The sequence below is a fragment of the Artibeus jamaicensis genome, unplaced genomic scaffold (assembly GCF_021234435.1).
Source record: "Artibeus jamaicensis isolate MK-2021 breed Jamaican fruit bat unplaced genomic scaffold, CSHL_Jam_final contig_464, whole genome shotgun sequence".
NCBI lineage: Eukaryota > Metazoa > Chordata > Mammalia > Chiroptera > Phyllostomidae > Artibeus > Artibeus jamaicensis.
This window is the reverse complement of record NW_026521842.1, coordinates 12,241,356-12,261,792: the sequence shown is the minus strand read 5'-3', so window position 1 is coordinate 12,261,792 and position 20,437 is coordinate 12,241,356. Positions and strand designations below refer to the sequence as shown.

General features: G+C 41.6%; 1 protein-coding gene across 5 annotated transcripts in view; it reads left to right on the top strand.

The window, feature by feature from the left end:
• Positions 1 to 20,437, top strand: part of CNTNAP4 (contactin associated protein family member 4) — a 254,062-nt gene that overhangs the window by 46,578 nt on the left and 187,047 nt on the right. For all 5 annotated transcript variants that reach the window (XM_053666681.1, XM_053666682.1, XM_053666683.1 and 2 more), the window contains exon 2: positions 3,024 to 3,134. In XM_053666681.1, the coding sequence (XP_053522656.1) occupies positions 3,024 to 3,134 (111 nt within the window). The remainder of the gene's footprint in view (positions 1 to 3,023; positions 3,135 to 20,437) is intronic.

Here is a 20,437-nt window from a genome sequence, read left to right as displayed (position 1 = left end):
TGATTGGGCCTCTCTGTGTTTCCTGGATTTGTGTGACTTTTTCTCTCATCAAATTAGGGAGGTTTTCATCATTACTTTTTCAAATAGGTTTTCTATCCCTTGCTCTTCTTCTTCTCCTTCTGGTATCCTTATTACTTGGATATTAGTATGTTTCATATTGTCTTGCATTTCTCTTAATCCCTCTTCATTCTTTCTGAGCTTCTTTTCCTTGCTTTTTTTTGGTGTTTTTTTCTACTTTGTTCCCTAGCTCACTGATCCAATCTTCCGCTTCAGTGATCCTGCTTTTGATTCCTTCCACTGTGTTCTTCAGTTCAGAAATTGTATTCTTCATTTCCTCTTGGCCCTTGCTTATAGTTTCTATTTCCTTTTTCATGTTGATATAGTTTTCAGTGAGTTAATTGTAATTCCCCTGTAGTTTCTGGTAGCTCATTGTGAGCTCTTTGAACTTCCTGATAACCAGTGCTTTGAATTCAATATCTGATAGTTGACTTGCCTCTATTTCATCTAGCATTGTTTCTGATGCTTTCTCCTTTTCTTTCATTTGGGGATTGTGTGTCTGTCTTCCCATTGTCTGTGAGACTCTTTTTGTTAGCCTCAGCTTCTTAAATTGATCTGTTCTGGCTTCCTGGGTTTATGGTGTGAACTTCTGTAGTAAAATACCTGTGAGATTCAGTGTGTAGTCTCCTTGGTCTTCCCAGCTCACTGATCTTGGGCAGTACTTTACGTTGGCTCTGAGTTTGTCTTTGGGTTTTGGTTGTTTTTGTGTCTTTGTTTTGTAGGTCCTTCCCACCAGCTGGTGAACTGATGATCCCTCTGCCCACCACCCATTTTAATTTGTTGTGCTGGTGTGGGCAGGTTGTTTTGAAGCTAGTTCTTCTGTGTTTACAGAGTTTTGAGGATTCTTTTTTGCTCTTATTCAGTTGTTTGTATGAGGTAGTTTCTCCACTGTTTAGTTGTATTTTTAGATAGGTCTTGGATTGAGGCTTGTGTGATTTCCACTCTCTCTTTCACCTTCTTCTGTTGTTATCTGTTGGTGGTTCCTTTGTTGTTGGGTTTCCTCTTCCAGTGGGTATCCTGCTGTTCACCACTTCACCTCCTGCCAGTTTCCTGGTGGCCAAACTGGTTTTTCTGGTCTCACTGGCTGTAGTAGTGTGAGGGGCAATTGGTGCAGTTTTTCTCCCTTCTCGGTGTATTCAGCTGGTCTCAGGAGCACTCTCCCAAGATCCAGACTGGCACCTCTCCCCAGCACCCCACTGAGGGAATCCAGGTCCTCTTTAGAGCACTCTTTCCCCGGGAGTCTGTGCCGTGGGTTGGGGTGCGGGCGCATGCTCCTGCCTTGCTTCCCTGGTCCTGCAGGCTTGGGTGTTAACCTTTCCCAGTGCTATGGGGAACTCAAGGGCGACTCTCAATTTTCCCAAGCCGGTGACGACAGACTCTACGAGTGATCAAGGCTCCCTTGTTTGCTTCCTCGTACCCGTTCCTCTCTCTGACACTTGAAGCAAATAGGTTTGTCCCCATGTTTTTCAAACTGCGCCTGGCTGGGTAGGGAGAGAGCTGATGACCCGACTCTCTCCCAAGGACCTTGCTACTAATCCTCAGCTCCCAAAGAGTCTACGGCAGACGCGACCCTCACTCTTGGTACCCGGCCCGGTGGAGGCGGCAGCCTCGGCCTATGGCCTTTGTGCTGGTCCCTTGGACCTTATTGACCTGCAGCCGTCTCCTCACTGTCTGGTGTTTCAATGTCTTCTACAATTTCTGGACTCCTGTTTTCCTATATGCTGGGGCACTGTTGGCTATTTGCTGTGTTCCTCCACAGATCGGTCAGGCTTTTCTCCCATGCATGGGGTGAAGCAGAATCCTCTGTGACTTACTCCGCCGCCATCATCTCCTATTTCCCCACAGGTGTTTTTAATTGGTGTTTTGAGGCTTTATTTCCCTGAGCTGGGGCACTGGGTTGTGCAGTCATCCCGCTCCCCAGTTTCACCTGGTTTATCTGCGTGCCAGTGTGGGACTGCCCAGTCCTCCAGCCACCACCTTACCGTGAGTCCTCTCTGCCCACTGCCTGATCGGCCCCTCCTATCAGTCTGGATGAATGTGTCTTCTTTAAGTCTTTGGTTGTTGGAATTCCAATACAGTTCAATTCTCTGTCAGTTCTGGTTGTTTTTTGTTTTTTGTTTTTAAATTGTTACTGTCCCTCTTTTGGTTGTGCCAGGAGGCATAGTGTGTCTACCTACACCTCCATCTTGGCTGGAAGATGGCAAATTATTTTTTAAAAGTACTTGCTCCAGTGTGCAATCCCACTAGTAGTGGTTTGGACCTTTTTTTGAGCCACACTGTGTGGATGATCTGGTGGTGTCAAGACTTCTGAGATCTTGGTAATCTGCCATCAGTAAATAGTACTGACTTGTAGTCTTGATTTGTACTTCATTTTACTGATGAGTTTGAACATCGATTTATATTGGTTGTATTTTGTAAACTCTCTGGTCTTGGCTTGTGTTAGTTTTTCTTTTTTGCCATTTTTTATGTGTTTTCTAACTGATTTAAAGGTAGCGTTTGTTTTTCTTTATTTTGTTTTCTTTAATTTGGAATACAAATCATATACTATTGTCTAAATATTTTCAGTGTGTTGATGTATTTCTCTTCACTTTACATAAGTTTTGGCCACCATAAGTTCTTAATTTTTATGTAGTGAAATTTATAAATTATTCCATATGTAAGTTTATTTCTAAACTTTATACTAATTAGGTATTTTTATTTAAGTAAAACCTTTCCAGTTGAGGATGCATTATTTTGTCATGTCTATGAAGTTTGCTTTCTTCTTGATTATATTCTCTTGTCTTTAAATTTTCTTTTGTTATTGAACTTAACAGACCTATAGGAGAAGACTGCATATAAGCAGTGGGCATCTTGTGAGAGATCCCAGTTTTTTTTTTGTTTTGTTTTGTTTGTGTGTTTCTTGTGTCTATTGAAGCCAGGAAAGTTGGCACTGTACTAACCCAAATGGGTGTTTTCCCTCTTGGCAGATGATTGTGATGAGCCTCTGGTGTCTGCTCTGTCTCAGGCGTCGTTCAGCAGTTCCTCCGAGCTCTCTAGTAGCCACGGTCCTGGATTTGCAAGGCTAAATCGAAGAGACGGTAAGTCTACTTTTTTACCTCCGATTGGTTCATGACGAATTTCATTAATTTTCCATTCTCTCTTAGTAAAATCATTATAAGTGATATACTGTTAATGAGAGTAAGTAAGTTTCTAAATAAGCAAATGGCGGAAGCTCATGGGATGTACATGATGTGTAAGATTGGTTCTGGAATGGCAGTAGGTCACATCCCATTTGAAAATCCTGCATGATCATTTCGGCACCTAAAGAACTGAATTCCTCCAATCTGGCAAGTTTTTTTATGTAGCCTATAAAATAAACTTTTTTTTACAACAGTACAGATGGTCCCTGATTTATAATGGTTTGACTTAGGGTTTTTTGACTTTACGATGTGTGAAAGCAGGACGCATTGATCATTTCCTAGGTTCTGATACATGGTTCCACACGCTCCCTGGGTGTGGGCAGCAGCAGTGAGGTGTAGCTCCTAGTCAGGCACACGACCACAAGTTTAACAACCAATGCTGCACAGTGTACTGTGATTCCAGCGTCTTTGGATATTGTGTTTTGAGCATGTTTAAGGCAGGCTAGGCTAAGTTAGGGTATTCAGCAGGTTAAGTGTATTAAATGCTCTTTTGACTTATTTTCAACTTACTATGGATTTAGTGGGAGGTAACCCTATTGTAGGTCAGGGAACATCTGTATACGATCATTACGTGTATAGTAGCCATGAAAATTTCATTGGCTCTCTGTTTCAAGATAAGCAAGGAAGTTTGCTAGAAGAAGTAATTTTAAAAGTTCCTAGTTATTTAAAAATAGTAAGCTCTCAGTGTATTGTGTTCTCAGTGTGGATGACGTGGCTTGCTCTCCTGCTGCAGAAAGGGAACTTAGTTGGTGTTCTCGCTCCTTTAGGGACACTCAGTTCACATTGTTTATTCCTAGGTTGTGTGTCATTGCTTGAATATGTAAAGGAAAGTTCAGATAATTAAACGGCAACTTGCTGTAGAAATAACAGAGAATTTCAGAACTGTGCACCGAGGGACAGAACATTATTGTGGTCCCTTTTCATAATATGCTAAGGCGCAAGCCACCTGTGCAGGGACTCCATGGCAGTGCTTACCCAGAAAACATTTTTAACAGCCATGAAGCAATAGGCACTGGCATTGTGTGTTATTAAAGCTGTGATTTTCTCATTTATTATGCCCTTCTAGCATTCCATGTGTCAGCCACCTCTTCTGATTTTACTCCTTGATGTGATCCTTGGTTCTGTTGTTTCTTGTGTGCTGACATTGAACATTAGACACAGTGAATAGACCACATGTGTGCGTATGTGTGTGTGCGTGTGTGGATGTCTGTGCTTTGACATCTGGTACACATTATAAATAACAACTTAGCATGATTTTAAATTTAAGGTTATTTTAAAATTTTATCTCATGTTATTGGAGACAATTACTTATGTGTGTTTCTTTTTTGTTGCATAGAATCGACATAATGTCTTTCTGAGTGTGAGAGTGTCAGTGGAGAGTCATCACTGAGATCCTTGGACCAGAGGGGGAGTTGGGGGTCCTTGAATATATCTGTGTCTGTAATGCTTGTCTGTTACTTGTACTTGCCCTGTAGTGAGAGTTATTGGTCCCATTGCACCGTCTCTCCCTATTTTCCATTCTGAACCCCTTACTGACCACAGGCAAGTGGGCTTTCCCGAGCCCTCTGCGGGCCAGTCCTGACCCTGCAGCCATGGTCCCCTGAGTTGGAGTGCGGCCCTCACAGCCCTGCTGGAGAAGGAGGTCCATCTTGTACTCGCTTTTAAAGTGAAGCAGAGTTTAACATTTGCCATTGCTCCATTTGCGTGATAAAAGCTTTCATAGCATTTGGCCTGTGGAAGGAGATACAGAATTTAATTTAACTCTTTACCTTTATTTCAGTCGTTGAGGTTCAATAAATCACAAAAAAGTATATATAAGTTATGAATTGTATAAAATTATATTTTTCATTAATTCATATACTCATCAGAAACCTCCATCAGTGGGACTCATTCTCATTCTTAATCTGTTTCTATGGCTCTTGGTGAAACACAATTCAAACTTCATGAATCTCATTTGCATGTTAATGAAACAGAAACAAAACAGGATCATTTTAATTATCTTTTGCTGGTTGTCAACCTACTTGATTACATTTTTCTTTTTCATTTAGTTTTTCTTTTTTTCCCTCTTAATTACATGAAGCATTCACAAAGGAATGTCAGATTTTGAGTGATTTATTGGAGGCTATATATTATTTCTAGTATGGCAACATTCCTTGTAGTATTTAGATTAGCAGGTGATGTATAAATAAACTGAATCAACAAATAAAGGTTTCAGTGTCCTGGAAAGACAGGTAGGGTGACCACTTTCCTGTGGAATCTGGAAAACTTAGAGCCAAAGATTAACAGGCAGGAAACGAGAAATCCAGTTCCACAGCGGCTGCTTTCCCAGCTGTGGGACAAGACCTGCGGGAATGCTGAGGCCCTCTAATGGGGGCAGGGGCCCAGGAAGAGGCTAACGTGTCCATGCCTGCTAGGGAAGAAGAAAAATTCATCTTTTTTGAAGTATATTATTTAAAAATCTCCACTAGAGTGCCATTGCGGGTAGAATTGCATTCTCCAAAGGATGCATTCACATCCCAACCCTGATTGCAACAAATGCGATCTTACTTGGACACCGGGTCTTCGCAGATGTGAGCCGAGTTTGTATGGGAGTGGAGTGGCTCCAGATAAGGCCTCATCAGGAGAATGGGGTTAGAGACATCCAGAGACAGAAAAGACAGACAGAAGGCTGGGTGGAGACAGAAGCAGAAACTGGAATAATGTGGCTCCAAACCAAGAGAGGTCCTGTGTGGCCCGTAGCTACCCGAAGCAAGGAAGAGGCAAGGAAGGGCTCCTCTCCAAAGCCGACTGAGAGAGATGAAGCTGCTGACACCTTGATTTTGGACTCCTAGCCTCCAAAACTATAAGAGAAGTAATTCTGTTCTTTCAAGCTGCCCGGTTAGTGATACTTGGTTAGAGCAGCCCTGGGGAACTAGGACAAACGCCATTGAGTGAACAAATCCTTCTCATACTTCTTTGCACTGGGAAGATACGGCTCAGTTTGAATGGCAGATTTCATAGCTCAGAGAACTATAATACAAACTTATTTGTAAACAACACAAAAAACAATCACTGCTAATCCTGGCTCTATAATGAAATTAAATCTCCCTCTGCCTTTCTATAATATTTCCATTGTTGCAGTTTCAGTATTGTTTGAATTATAATGGGCAACTCAGATTTTTGCTATTGCTGATGTAGAGTTTGGACAGGTTCTAGTGCACCATTTGATGGTCCAAGTGTGTTCTTAGGGCAGACTTTAAAGAAGCCATGTATGCAGAACTGTTCCTGAGGTTGCATTGGAATCTCATTGAAAGTTTTTGTTTCTGTGTCCTTTGAAACTTGGGAAAATGGTTTATAGCAAACTGTTGTACTTGTGCATGCAAGTAAAATGGTAAGTAGTAAATGAGATTATTGTACACAGCAAAAATATTTATATGTGTGAGTGTCAACATGCACAAGTATATGGACATGTATGTAAGTACATGACAGATTGCTTCTATAATGAAAATACAGGCACACTTCACTGTATTGCACTTTGGTGGGTGTTACATTTTTTCACAACCTGAAGGCAAGAGCCTCCATCAGCCGAAGGATGATGACTTGCTTTATTGAGATACTCTCTCCGTTGTGGTGGTCTGGAACTGACCCCGTAACATTTCTGAGCCGTACCTGTTTCTCTCATCTATTGTGAAAGATCGAGATATTTCCTGTGTAGCTAAAAAGTTGAATATTTGTCTGTGTTTTCCCATTATCTGTTTTTTTAAAATCACAGCTAGGCCCTTCTACTCTAAATGCTGAAAAATAATGTTTTCCCAGGCATATAGGATATGCTGTTAAAGCCAAGCATCTGTCTGTCGTGAGACCAGTGCCAGAGAGAACTCTCATTCTTGGATAGACTTCTGCTGAGAATCACTGTGATCTTCTGTGAAGAATTATTTGGTGATTCTTAGTGCCCTAAATTATTGTGCCTGTTCTCATTCAACTATTATGCTTAAATTAAAATCCCAAAGATAAATTCTCAAGGTACGAGTGTTGTATCTCATTGCTTAAGAGGACAGATGAGGTAAATGTTTCCTGCTGTTAAACCTATTGTATGGCTGGCATCTTTTATAATTATTACATTTAAAAGATGCTAACATTCACATATTTGTTAACCAGTACTTTCTTTATGGGGAGAAGAATAAGAGATGAATTTTGCACAGGACTGAAAAGAACTTGGCCTAAGTAAAGTGGAGTCTCATTGGCATAGTGGCTGGAATGTGCCTGGTAAGTCACCAGGGCCAGAGAGGGGGTGGGCCAGCCTTGCTTTAGAGCAGGGTACAGTGTTTATGGTGTCGGGGAAGGCCTATACTTGCAGCCTTTGTTAGAGAAACTAGCAGTTTATTTGCTTCTACATCAGTTGCGTTCCCACCCCACCCAGAGTAAGCCTGTGGCACCTCAGTAATTACTTGAATTGCAAGGGCCCCACCCCTCCATGCTGACTCAGGCTATGGCACATGGCTTCTTAGTAGCTCAGCCCGATTTTTCTTCCATGTGGCCTAACTGATCTCTGGGATTAGGAGGTGTACGGTTCTTAAAATTGAGACAAGAGTTCTTAAAGATGACTAAATCGCTCACTGTCACAGAATGCACACTTCCCCAGCACACTTGAACCTCAGCCACCCTGCTCTGAGTCTGTCTTTTATAACCTCTCCTGAGGATTATAAAATTTGAGGTGAAGAGCAAACACTTTGGTATTAGGCATAACTGGAATCAATTCAGCATTCCTGGGTTTACTCCCTGCTACTTACTCATTTCAGGACAGGAAAAACATTTAACCTCTCTGCTCTAATTCCCTCATTTTTCTATTGGCAGCATCAGGAAAGTGCTGAAATGCTATTGGCCTTGTTGAAAATGATCATAGTGCTGTGGTGTGGTCACAAGAATTGCAAAGCACAGTCCCAAGAGAGTGTTAAACAGTTTCAAAGAGTGACCTGCCAATTAACCCCATTTTAGCAAACCTCACAGGACTAAATATATACACTAATTTATACAAAGGTAATCTCAGGGAATTCAGGCTTCCACATTAATCTGGTAGGAAGAGTCGATTTATTCCTGGTTAATTATAAAGCAAAGCAGGGTCAAAGACTTATGGTTATATTTTATATGTTCATTATTAGCTTGAAGGAAAGAAGAAATGTTCTCATATATCCTTAGTCTAAGCCTGTGAATTAGGGTGAGCTGCTGGTTTTACTGAAAATATTTTTGCTTCTTTAGTAATTGGAAATTGGTTTGTGAAGTTAAAAAACTTATTAGCGTGTTGGCGAAGGTGTGGAGAATGAAGTTGCAGATCAATTTTATGGTCAGTGGTATGTCATTGTGCTTCTAGATTATATTTTGTGTATTGGCCTTGAGAAGGGGAAATAAAAATGAATGAAGATTTACATCTTGTTTCTCGATAAGCTTATATCCTGTATTCATTAAAGCAGAGGAGAGTTTGCTGTCACTTGTGGGACGAATATAGAATCACTTCTGTCAGTTCATTCGATTTAACACGAGACGTTTGTCCACCTGACCTTTCAGTTCTTTCTTTACTTCGGATGCTGTGCTCCCTGCTGGGCCCCCTTTCTTAAGGAGATGTCCCACCCTCTTCTAATTTTGGTAGACCCTCCTTATTACTCTTCATCACCCTTGCCTGCCCTGTAGCACACTTTCCTTAGCTCTGAATCTACCTGATGATGTAATATGAGTGAATGTGCCAAGTAGCCGCCTCCAAGTAATTTATAATAATAAAAAAATGCTGGTTTTGGAATCATGAAAACTGGATTATAATATGGAATTGTGGGTGGCCTTTGGGAAATGACATTTCCTCTCCTTGTTTCCCTTTCCTATAAAAGTATGGGATTGATTAATTTGGGAGAGGCACAAATGGTCAGCTCGTAACAGTTTAACTGCATTTCTATAAGCTGGTAAAGCAGCTAGAAAGGGTGAATGGCTTCAAGTTATCTGAGAGAAACCAATGTAGCCAGCCAGGCCTGCAGGAGCAAAGGTTCTGGAGAGAAAGGAAATATCATGTGAGCCTAACATTTTCTGCTCCAAATCACAGAGCTTCAAAACATAAAGAAAATGGACAGAAAGGGTAGGAGATGTGGACAGTATAATTGGAACAAAATATTGTGAGGGTTTTTAAATATTGCTCTCTTTGTAGCTTGAAGAATTAGGCAAAAAAAAAACCCCAACAACAGTGGAAATATAGAAGATTAAGTTGATTAATTTGACAAAATATAGAAATATGTAATTTATATTTTAATGCATTGCAATATAAAACTCTGCTTCCAACAACTCTAGAATACACATTCTTATCCATTGTACCTAGAATATTTACTTAAATTTATTCTGGCTCATAAATAGTATTTCACTAAATCTCAAATTTATTCGTTTCAATAAATTTGTACAGTTAGTACCTGGGTACAATTAAGCCAGAAATCAATAATTAAAAGTATTAAAAAAACCAGAAAAGTGTGGAATTTAATTAATATACTTCTCAAAAAGAAACCTCAATGGAAATTAGAGAATATTTTAACTCAATGACAATAAAATACTGTAGGTCAGAATTGTAAGCTGCAGCCTAGACCAAATTAATAGCCTTAATTGCATATATTACAAAAAAAAGAAAACTAAATAGTAACAATCCATCCATTGCCTATTTCTTACTTCTCAAGAAATTAGAAGAACCATAAGTGAAACTGAAAGTAAAGAATAGGAGAGGAAAAAAGAAAAAATGCATTAATTAACAAAAAGTATGCAATATGGATAATCAATAAGACAAACATATGATATTTTAATAATCCTCCTGTTAATAATTATGAAAATTTTAATGAATTAAAAATTATTTGTAAAACATGACCTAAAAAAGTGAATCTAAGAAATAAAACCGAAAATTTAAATATTTCTCTGTCTGTTAAAGAGAGTAAACCCATAATTCACATGCTCCAACAGAGAAAACTCCAGGCTAGAATGCCTTCATATGTGAATTCTTCCAAACACTTAAAGGAAGATAAAACTCTATTCTTACATATTTTCTTCCAGAGGACAGTAAAAGAGTCAAAATACTCCCCAACTCATCCTACGAGGCCAGCATAACCTTGATGCCAAACCTTGTCAAGGACAAACAAGAAAGGAAAATTAAAAGCCATTCTCTCTCATGAATATAAATGCAAAATTCTCTAAACAAAATATTAGCATACACATGTGGACTCGGAATGAGAATGCGCCCTCTCAGCTGCTGTGGCCACGTGCTCTGACATCGTGGCGGGTTGATAACCACAGAAACAGTGAAAGCAGGGCCTTCGTGCTTTCTTCTCCAATGCTGCACTGCAGCATCCTGAGCATCTTCCCCAGGAGAAGGTAGGGCACAAGTGTGAGGACAGCCAGCAGCAGAAAGCCGTCCTTTTTGCACTCACTGGGGTGAGAGAGTACTATAATTAAAGATGTGTTGTAGTCTTATCGGACACTTCTTGGGTGACACATCCTCTCAGCCTCACCTCTTTCTCCACCTTGAGTGGTAAGGACCAAGCCCAGCTTCCCACGAGTATAACAAGGGCCTCATCTTGGGCTGTACCTCTTACTTGTGGCTTCCTGCCCTGTGGCTCCCCTGATGCTGAGGGATGATATGCCCCAGAGAATCCGAGGGCATCATAAATTCCATGGTGGGCTATGGGATATATTGCCTGCCTGGGAGGCTAACTTTGACACGTAGAGCGTGAAAACTGATGGGTAAAATCTTCCCCCTTTTGTCTTGAGGGTGGAAAGTTCTGAGATGAATCTTACAAGGTTTCTCAGAAGTGTTAAACTGCTCATTTTATTCATATCTTTTTTCCTGATTTTGTTTGTTTATCTGTGTTCTCTTTTATCTCACTGAGCTTCTTTAAAGATGATTATTTTGAATTCTTTATTAGGCAATTTCTAGACCTTCATGTCTTTGTGGTTTGGTGACTGGAAGTTTGTTAGTGTTCTTTGGTGGTGTCAGGTGTGCCAGATTTTTTTTTTTTTTGTGATCTGTGTATCCTTGCATCATTGTCCCTGCCTTTGAAGGGGCATCACTGGGCAGGTGCCTGGGAAGGCAGGATTGGTCCCAGACTGTGTCCGGGAGGGGCTGGGACCCCTCGTGGGGTTGCTTTAGGGTCCATAGCTGGGACCAAGATCTGCAGGCCCATGTCTGGGGTCATGGGTCAGTGTGCCTCCTGCCAGGTCCGTGGTGGGGGGGACTGACTATCCCCAGACTGAAGCAGAGCAGCACCGGAGAGGGGTCACAAGGCTGCTTCAAGATGCATAGTCACACCACAGTCAGCAGGCCTGCTTTCAGGGGCCTGGAGGAACGTGACTCATGCCAGGGCCCCACGTGGACAGGGCAGCTCTCAGACTGTGGCTGAGAGGAGATGGAGCCAGGTCACAGGGCCACTTCAGGGTCTGCATTTGGATCAAAGTAGGCACAGATGGGAGTGTCTCCCTCCACGTCCCTGAGTAGGGAGGGCTGCTTGTGGACTTCAGCTGCAAGGGGTGCTAGAGCTGGGTTATTGGGCCACTTCTGTACCCACAGTCAGAGTAAGGCTCGAGGGCCTGGCTCTGGGGTAGGACTTGGCTTGTCTACTGGCAGGACTGCTCCCTGATGGCAGCCGTGGGGGGCAGGGGTGGGGTCTGGGCTGCTGCTCAGTCTGCATGTGGACTGAGGTCAGCTTATCTGCCACAGAGACACAGATGGGTGTGACTCCTGCCTGCTCTCCGGGTGGGCAGAACTGCTTTTGGACCCCAGCTTGGACCGAAATGGGTGGGCCTCCCTCCAAGGCCATACTCTCAAGTGTCTCCTTGTGGGTCGGTGGGAGGGCAGGGCACCTCCTGACCTGCAGTTGGACCCCACAGGGAATGCCTGTCCGTGGACAGCGAGCAGATCGCTGTTGTGGAGGGGCTGTGGGCTGCAGAGCGCCTGTCCTGCCTTCTTGCTGAGGTCACTTCTTACACGTCATCTGGCTGTCTCATAGTTCTGTAGTTTAAAATCCTTTTCCACGAATTCTTTTATTTGATTTTCAATTTTAATCTTTCTGAAGGCTGCTCTGTAGATGTGATTTCATAAGAAAAAGATGTAGAAAAACTACATGATTTTGTAAGGACTTCTTTGTGTTTCTCCTCAAAGAGAACTTTATACCAGATTTTATTCCCTAGTGGGAAGTTTCAGGGCCTTTGAGGTCTAGTAAGTTAAGTAGAGAGCTAGCCTGAAGTCACATTTAAGTGTTTGGAGGATTATTTATTATTTTTCTCTTATCTTTTTTGATCCTTTAAAAATTGACATATAATAAATATGAACAATAGAAAATAAAAGGGATACATATAAAATTGACTCTGTAATTGGCCATATAAAATACGGGTGACTTAATATACTATATAAAAATATCTGACCATATAAAAATGAAAAACAAGGTTAGAGACTCTGTGCCAAAATGAGAATGTTTATATGGATTCTTCAGAAGCCTCATCCTTGACCTTGGCACTGTGCATGCCCTCCCTGAATGAGCTTATCCACTGCCAGGGCCTCAAGAGAAAGCCTGTGCAGAGACCTCCTGCGTACGCATGCGCTGGAGGAGGATGTGTCTGACAATCTCCTTTCTTCATATCAACTGCCTGCCCAGGGGTTTCCCAGCCGCCTGCGAGATGTCTTTACTAAAAAGCTCAACTTATCTCAGGTTAAATATATCACCTTCAAACCAGCTTCTACTTGTAATTAGTATTCTTCCCGGGTTCCTTGTGGTTATCTTAATCACCGTGGCTTAAAATTAATAGAATCACCGTTTTTTTCCCTCTCCTGTTTCTTCCGAAGGTGATAAATTCTGTGCGTTCATGGCTTGCAGTCTCTCACTCACACTCCATTTTGTTCTCATTGCTACCACCCCGGTGCAGTTGTTTGCTTCCTAAACAGTGTTATTTTCATATACTTGGTCATACAATTTGTTGTACAATTTTGAGGCTTTCCTCAAAAAAAGGAAATTTTAGTTGTATATCTGAAACTAGTATTGTGTGTCAACTCTACTTCAGTTGTACAAAATGTAAAGCACAGTTACGACCTCGTGTTTTCGGCTGGTTAGGATTTCCAGCCCCATGTCCACAATGCATACGGATGTTTCCGAATGCACCTCTTGAGTCCAGCTAATGTTCTGCAGGGGCTAAGCAGATAACTTCGGGGAGAAGGGAATTAAACAACATGAACTTTCAGAAACTAAACTATGAAATAATCTATGAATTGTCTACCACTCACTGAGTACAGTTTCTCTTAACAGACCCATCTCTGCTATCACTGATATTTATTAGACTTGTTCTTTTCCTGTGATCTCTACATACACGTTATCAATTCTATGATTAGTGAAAATACGTAAAGGTTGATGCATCATTGGTGCATAAGAGTATAAAAGAAATAAACATAAGAAATAGAACTTTAGAACATGCCAAAAGCATAAGGAGCGACTGTGATTTTAGTATGAAGACTAAAACATATGAACTGGGAAATGTGAGTATCTGAACGTGGTGATTTCATATGAGCAACTGAACCAGAAAAGTGCTGGCTAGACAAAGCAAAGACATTGGACCTACTACACAAAGATTTTAAATCAGTTCTGTAGAATATGCTTGAAGAACTGAAGGAAACCAGGAGAATCATGTCTCAGCAGAGGATATCAATAGTTACAAATTACAAAAAGGAAAGAAACCAGTGATTTCTGATGCGTTGTAAGAGTAGAACTACACATGCATCAGGGTTGCACTTCTAATATCAAAACCACATCTCATTACTAATAATAAGCAAAGATGAATAAAGTGTTTGCAAACTCTTCTCTTAGAAAAGACATTCTCAAAAACTGATTTTTAGTGGCTCTGAACGTGTAGGAGTAAATACTGTGAGAGTGCTGGTAGACTCCTGTTTTCTTCAGTGGAAGAATGATGTAGATTTCTGCATTTTAATCCTGCGTTTGCTTATAGAAGAGCAAAATACTCACCAAACTTTAATGTGGGGTTTATTTTGGTGAGCCGTACTGTAGGAGAAAATGCCTTTCCTTATATCTGGGTCATCCGGTGTGCCACTTTGTAGGTTGGGAAACGCTGCGTGTCTGGGCTGAGGCAACGCCGGTTGGCAACAGAAGAGGAGAGTCGCAGCCAGTGACATGTCTGAACATCACGCTCTTACCACACTGAGGTCGTTGGGAAGTGTGCAAAAGAGTGGGCAGTAGATTCTGCTTTTCTGCATTAAAATATGCTGGTTGATGTTGGAAAAGGTTAGCACGTAAATTCCTAATCATGATGAAATGGAGGCATTTTTAAGGATAACAGTTCCTCGAGAGGCTATTTCTCCAAGTGGGATGTGAACATCAGAAATGGGCACGACCTTCCCTCTTGTCCTTCGTCTCCCTTCCCAGCTCAGATGGGCACACCGTCCAGAGCTTAAGGGAAAGAGGGTCACCTCACAGCTTGGGAACAGAGAAGGGTACCTTTTAGGTCTGAAATATAAATGATTTGAAAGGGAAACTTTTGATTTGAAGGGACGAAGGTCAGATGTGCGCAAGCATGTGTGAAGACTCATCTTCCTCCTGTCCTTGAACTAAGTCCAGAGCAGGAAATGTCACAGAACCCTTTATTCCATTCAGTGATCTGACTGTGAAAGAGGTGCTTCCAGCAGGTATGGGGAGCAGAGTCTGTCTCCACCCTGAGAGAAGCCACTAAATCATCCTGTTGCTGCAATGCAGAAACAGTGGTGTGGGAAAAACCCAACACCAGTGCCAGATGGTGTGTGAGGAGGATCAGGAGCTACTGTGGGCACCAGGAAAGCATGCAGAAGTTTGGGAGTGGAGCGTGGGTGTGGGCAAAGGGTCATGCCTGGATGGGAGGAAGAACATCAGCATGTTGTGATGAGGCATGTCCTGACTAACCTGCAACAGATGACCAAGAGCAGAGTGGAAGGTGCTTGAATGTCAGGGTCATTCACCGCCCACATAGATGACCAAGAAGGGGTCCTCCTGCTCTGCTCAGGACTAAGTAAGTCCAGGGTCAGCAGGAATGGAGGGAGGACCCTGCAAGCATTTTGAAGCTGACAGACATATAAGCCAGAATTGCCGGAGCAATCCATGAACTGGACCGAGTTCCTCTGAAATGATGAGATTGATTTTCTCCATCAGTAGAATAGGAGCTCAAGAGAGAAAATTAGATTGAATTAGGGGAAAAATGCATTTTTCATACCTGAGGGTGTAGCTGAGAAATTTGTCCCCTCAGTATTCCTCCAACTGCTTTGCTAGAGTAGCTTATGTGAGATACAGTTAACAACCTGCTGGCTTGTGGGAGCCCTCTGTGAGCTGCTCTTCCCAACTCAGAATTGTCAGGTTGGGTGCTTCAAATCTGCCATGGAGGGGACATTTACACCACAGGGATTGACAGATGCTATTAAAGTGGACTTTCCCCCCCGGAGAACAACTCATTAAAAACTTACCAGCATACCACTTACCTAAACTTATCTCTTATGAGCCAAGATAGAATGATGTTGGGAAAAAGATATTGCAATTTCCTGTAAAAATTGGACCGTCATGCAAAATATTTAATATCTCATTTCCGCCGTTTTTCCTCTTTTGAAAAATGTGAGGAGAGTTTGTTAATAGTGTTTAGATTGTTCAAAAACATAAAATCAACTACCTGAATGAAAAGATTTTTTCATGTTCCCAGGACTTGTTTGATGGTTTGGAAAACTTATAAATACGTTGTTTTGTATATTCACAATGCACATCTTCTGTTTCTGTCAGTGATGTATCGTGAGTTGAGATTTTTTATTTAGTTAATATGAAAAGTGAGAAGTTAAGCCAGTTGTCTGTGAAAGCCGCCCATATGGATCAAACTGTCCATCCCCAAGCTGGATAAGAGAATGCAAATACTATCTTCTCGTAAATCAATATCAGTAATCACACTTATTATCGATCTAAAAACATTGTCTATTCTGTACATTTCCATTTGTGGATGGTCTGTTTTTAAGATCAGTTTACCTAGAATTTGTGATCTACATGTGTGCCAAACATGAAAAGCACACTAAGTGGTCTTCAGGTTCTAAAAGTTGGGCAGCTGTTCTCTTCGCCTTGAAGGAAACACTTTCTGCACTCTGGCTCCACTCTCCTCTCTTGCCTTAATGACCGCTGCCCTCTTCTTGCCCTCTCACTCCCTTCAGTGCAATTACTGCCATCCTGAAAAATGTGCCTTGCATTTGTCTGCCTTCATGTCATTTCTCTGCTTGGAAGGCTCTAACCCTTTATTTCGACCTTTCACAATCCTCCCTAGAATCTACATGAACTATTCCTGTTTCCCTAATCACTCAGCCAGAGGGGCTCCCCACTTCCTAAACTTCTTTAGCGTATGTTCTGTTTCAGCTGCTCATGCAATATGTCCCACCTGCTCATGTGTCATCTTACTCTTTCATAAAGATGAACTCCAGTGAAGGTGAAGCCGAAACCTATGTTAAGGATGATCTCTTGGAGTCAGATTGTGTTTAGGGTTTTGCCTGATTTTATTACAGCTCAGTGACCTTTCACAAGTGACTTTACTTTCTGTTGCCCCAGTCTATTCATGTCTAAAAAGGGGAAAAAAAAAAGTATCCATCCCATAGGCCTATCGTGTGAATCCAGTGAGTTAGGACAGTATATTGCAGAACACAAAGGTGATTTCTTTTTATAGCCTGCAGATCCAGAGTCATTCTTACCATTTCTTTTGATTACGTGCTGATGGGTGTACTGATGACATTTTGGTTCATGTGTTTAGGAGGTAGATTGTGGGCATTAATGATGGTGATCAGAATGATGTTGGCGCTTCCTTATATGCTGTAGTTTTCTCTCTTTGAAAAGTTTGTGTGTGATTTAGTACTGGAAACAATAACCAGTCATTGTAACTATGGAGATAAATTTTCTAGTTTTTTATGAGGGATGGAATTTAGAGATTTTAAAGAAGGTGATGTTGTTACAGAAACACAGGGGTTGGGGGGGTGATTATTGGCCCACCCAGGGATGCCAAAAACTGTTACAGAATAGACATTGGGGGGACAGGCAATTATTGTCCTGGCAAAGTGGCCAGAAACTGTAACAGAACACAGAGACCAGGGGGGTAGATTACTTAAAGGACTTCCACTAGGTTTGAATTGTTTATTTAAAACTATCCAGACTTAAAGTAGTGACCTAATGTCTTCATTAAAATATCAAAGTCGTTTAGGATGCCCACAGACGCACACAGTCCTTCCTTCTCCCTCTGCCCTAATTTGGGTGCTGTATCGCAGGAAAAGAAGTAGATTCAGGCTCCTGACACCATCAGCTGTGTCGTGGGCCAGGATCAAGCCACGTTGTTCTCTTTGGCAAAGCTGTGAGGGAGTCTCCACTCTGCCAAAGCTACAGGGTTCTTTCTTAAATGGCTGCCACATCTGGGTTTAAATCCTTGCGCCAATCCTCCTCTGCAGCCCCATTTTCCACACCTCCTACAATCAGCTACACTTGCCAGTGTTCCCATATTTTTCAGCTTTACTGGGCTGCCTTTATGAGTCTGGGCAGGTGTGGCTTCATGGCATGGAGCCAATCATCTCCAAGCTCTCACTCAGGCTCTGTAACCTGGGGGAGTTGCCTATTGGGTGAAAGTCACCTCCATCCCCTTGGCTCAAAGCATGGCCACAGCTATTTCAACATATCTGCGAAACCAGTTATAGGTTATAGATATGTTAAATGACCATGCCAGAGGTTAGCTGCAAAGCCGTTGCTATGCAAAACAGCTCTCAATGGCCCTGTTCCATTTGTCCCTTTCCCCAACTCACACCTGTGGGGTGGGGCAGAGGACATCCTATATATCTTTCTAATATTTCCTGGACACCTTGAGTCCTGGACCTCATTCCAAATCCCTATTTGGGGCCCCCCTCTTGGCTGCACCCCGTTACAGTGTAACCTGGTTTGTTTGCTTCTGTAATTTTTATGAAGAATTAGAAATGTCCTAAAATGTCATAGCTCCTCCTTGATTCAATTTTTAACATCTGATTTCTGCTTTTTTTCTACTTCGAAAGATGTGAGGAGAGTTTGCTCAAAAATATAAAATTGAACTACTTTGTAATCTATACACAACCAGAATAATTTAAATTTTAAGATATTTAATTAGGTGAGACACTTTATTAAATCAATATTCAACCAATACTCATTTGTTCATTGGAATTCAAGATACATTTCAGATACTAAAAAAAAAGATTGATGGGAATTAATCAGAATTTTTCTAATAAAATAAATGGCCAAAAGAGAGTTTAAGATCCTTTGAAATTTTGATTTTGCCCATTAAAAAGTCTATCGCTTTACTTTGTTACTAGAAGTCTAAACTCTTACAACCCTTTGACCTTCTGAAGTCATCTCAGAATCTGTCTGATTTACACTGTTTCAGTTGCTCTGAGTGTGGCTGTATCAGGACAGTCAGGTTCACCTGATGACAGGTCTCACTGTTAGGTCTGACCAGCTCACATTGGTTTTTACAAGGTTGGATTCAAATATGACAATGGTTATTCTGATTTGGAATTTCATTCTTAGTTACCCATTTAATGAACATAAATGAACTCAGTTTCCTTATATTACAAAGCTCTTCTACATGACAAGCTGGATTGTGGGAGGGGTGGTTTTTGAGCTGCAGCCGAGAGGTAGAGGGAAGTCCTGGTTGAGTGAGAGATCTAGGAGGAATGCATGTAATTCGATGAAATGGTAGAGAATGACGTAGACTTTGTAGCAAGTTGTACTGTTTTCTGAAGCTCCAGTGCCAGAGAAAAGTTGTGTTAAATGCTGTGCCAAAAAAGGTCCCTTTTGTTAACAGGAGGAAAATTATTCAGCCTGCTAGCACCAAAACACCTCTGGGAACAATGGCAAAAACAGATCGGTTGTTTAAAAGGCACATACCGAAGATTTCTGGGAAGGGTAGGCCGGCAGCAGGAGCACAGCATCCCGTCTTCCTCTCCAGACGCCCTAAACTCATTCCGATCCCACAGACTCATTCCGATCCCACTGGCCGTGCCCCATTGTTGGCATCCAGGAGGAGCCGCCCGTCTGTCCGGAGCTGGAACTCCACGGCATCTTCTGGACTTCCGCAGGGTTCTTACTTCTCCAGTTTTACATCTTTCAGATTCCCCTCCCATTAATCACTCCTTATTCTCAGCACCAGATCCAGAAAGTTTTCCAAGTTTTCTTCCTTGACTTTGCCCTCTGCCTCTTCCTTGCCCTCCCACCATCCAGTATCTGAAGGGTTAGCCTCAGGTCAGCAGGTCCTGCCGGTTCCGCCTCACTGGGCTGCCTTGGTGCTTTCACGTCTCTTCACCCTTTCATTTACTCAGTTCACAATCATATGCCCAGCAACTTGCAAATAAACACAGAAAATAATTCTTTAACTGAGTGGTTGAAATGATAAGGGCTTAAACTGAGGTACAGATAATGAAAAGGCTAAAGCGACCATGAAAATCACTTTGGAGGCAACATGGACCAGATTTAGCAGTTTCTATATAGAAATTTCTATTTTTGTTACCAAAAGGGAATAATTAGAAATGACCCCAAGATTTTAGTTTGAGTGACTTGAAGATGTGAAGTGATGTGGCCATCTGGTTTTGGCAGGAGGTAGGACATTCATATTTGGAATATTGAGTTTGATGTATTTATAGGCCATCCACAAATAGATATATAGGAAGCGTTCAGGATTTGGGATAAAAATTTCAAAGGAAAGTCAGAGCTAAAAATAAAGATTCAGGCTTCATCATCCAAAAACAAAAAAAAATTGCAGCCACAGGCATAAGACACAGTCTGCTGAGAATGTAAAGTACAGGAAGAGGAGAGGTGTATTAGCTTTTAACAAAGAGTAGAGAAGGGGAATTTTCTGAAAGATGTTTAAAAGGGCTGGCCAGAGAAGTGGAGACAAGCAAATGAGAATTTGCAGTGTCACATGGAGCTAAAGGAGAAGCTTGCTTTAAGTGACAGATTTTCAGTCATGACTTCTGATCCAGAAATATCTCCTGATGTTTTTTTTTTTCAGTTCATTTATTGAACTAGATGAATATTCGAAAGATACAGGATGTCAGCATAGCAGAGCAAAAAGCTTTTTTTTTGAAAGCATCATCTCTCAAGAATCATGAAAATCATGACTTCATTATGAAAGTGCTACTTATAGGCCTTCCAGGAGTT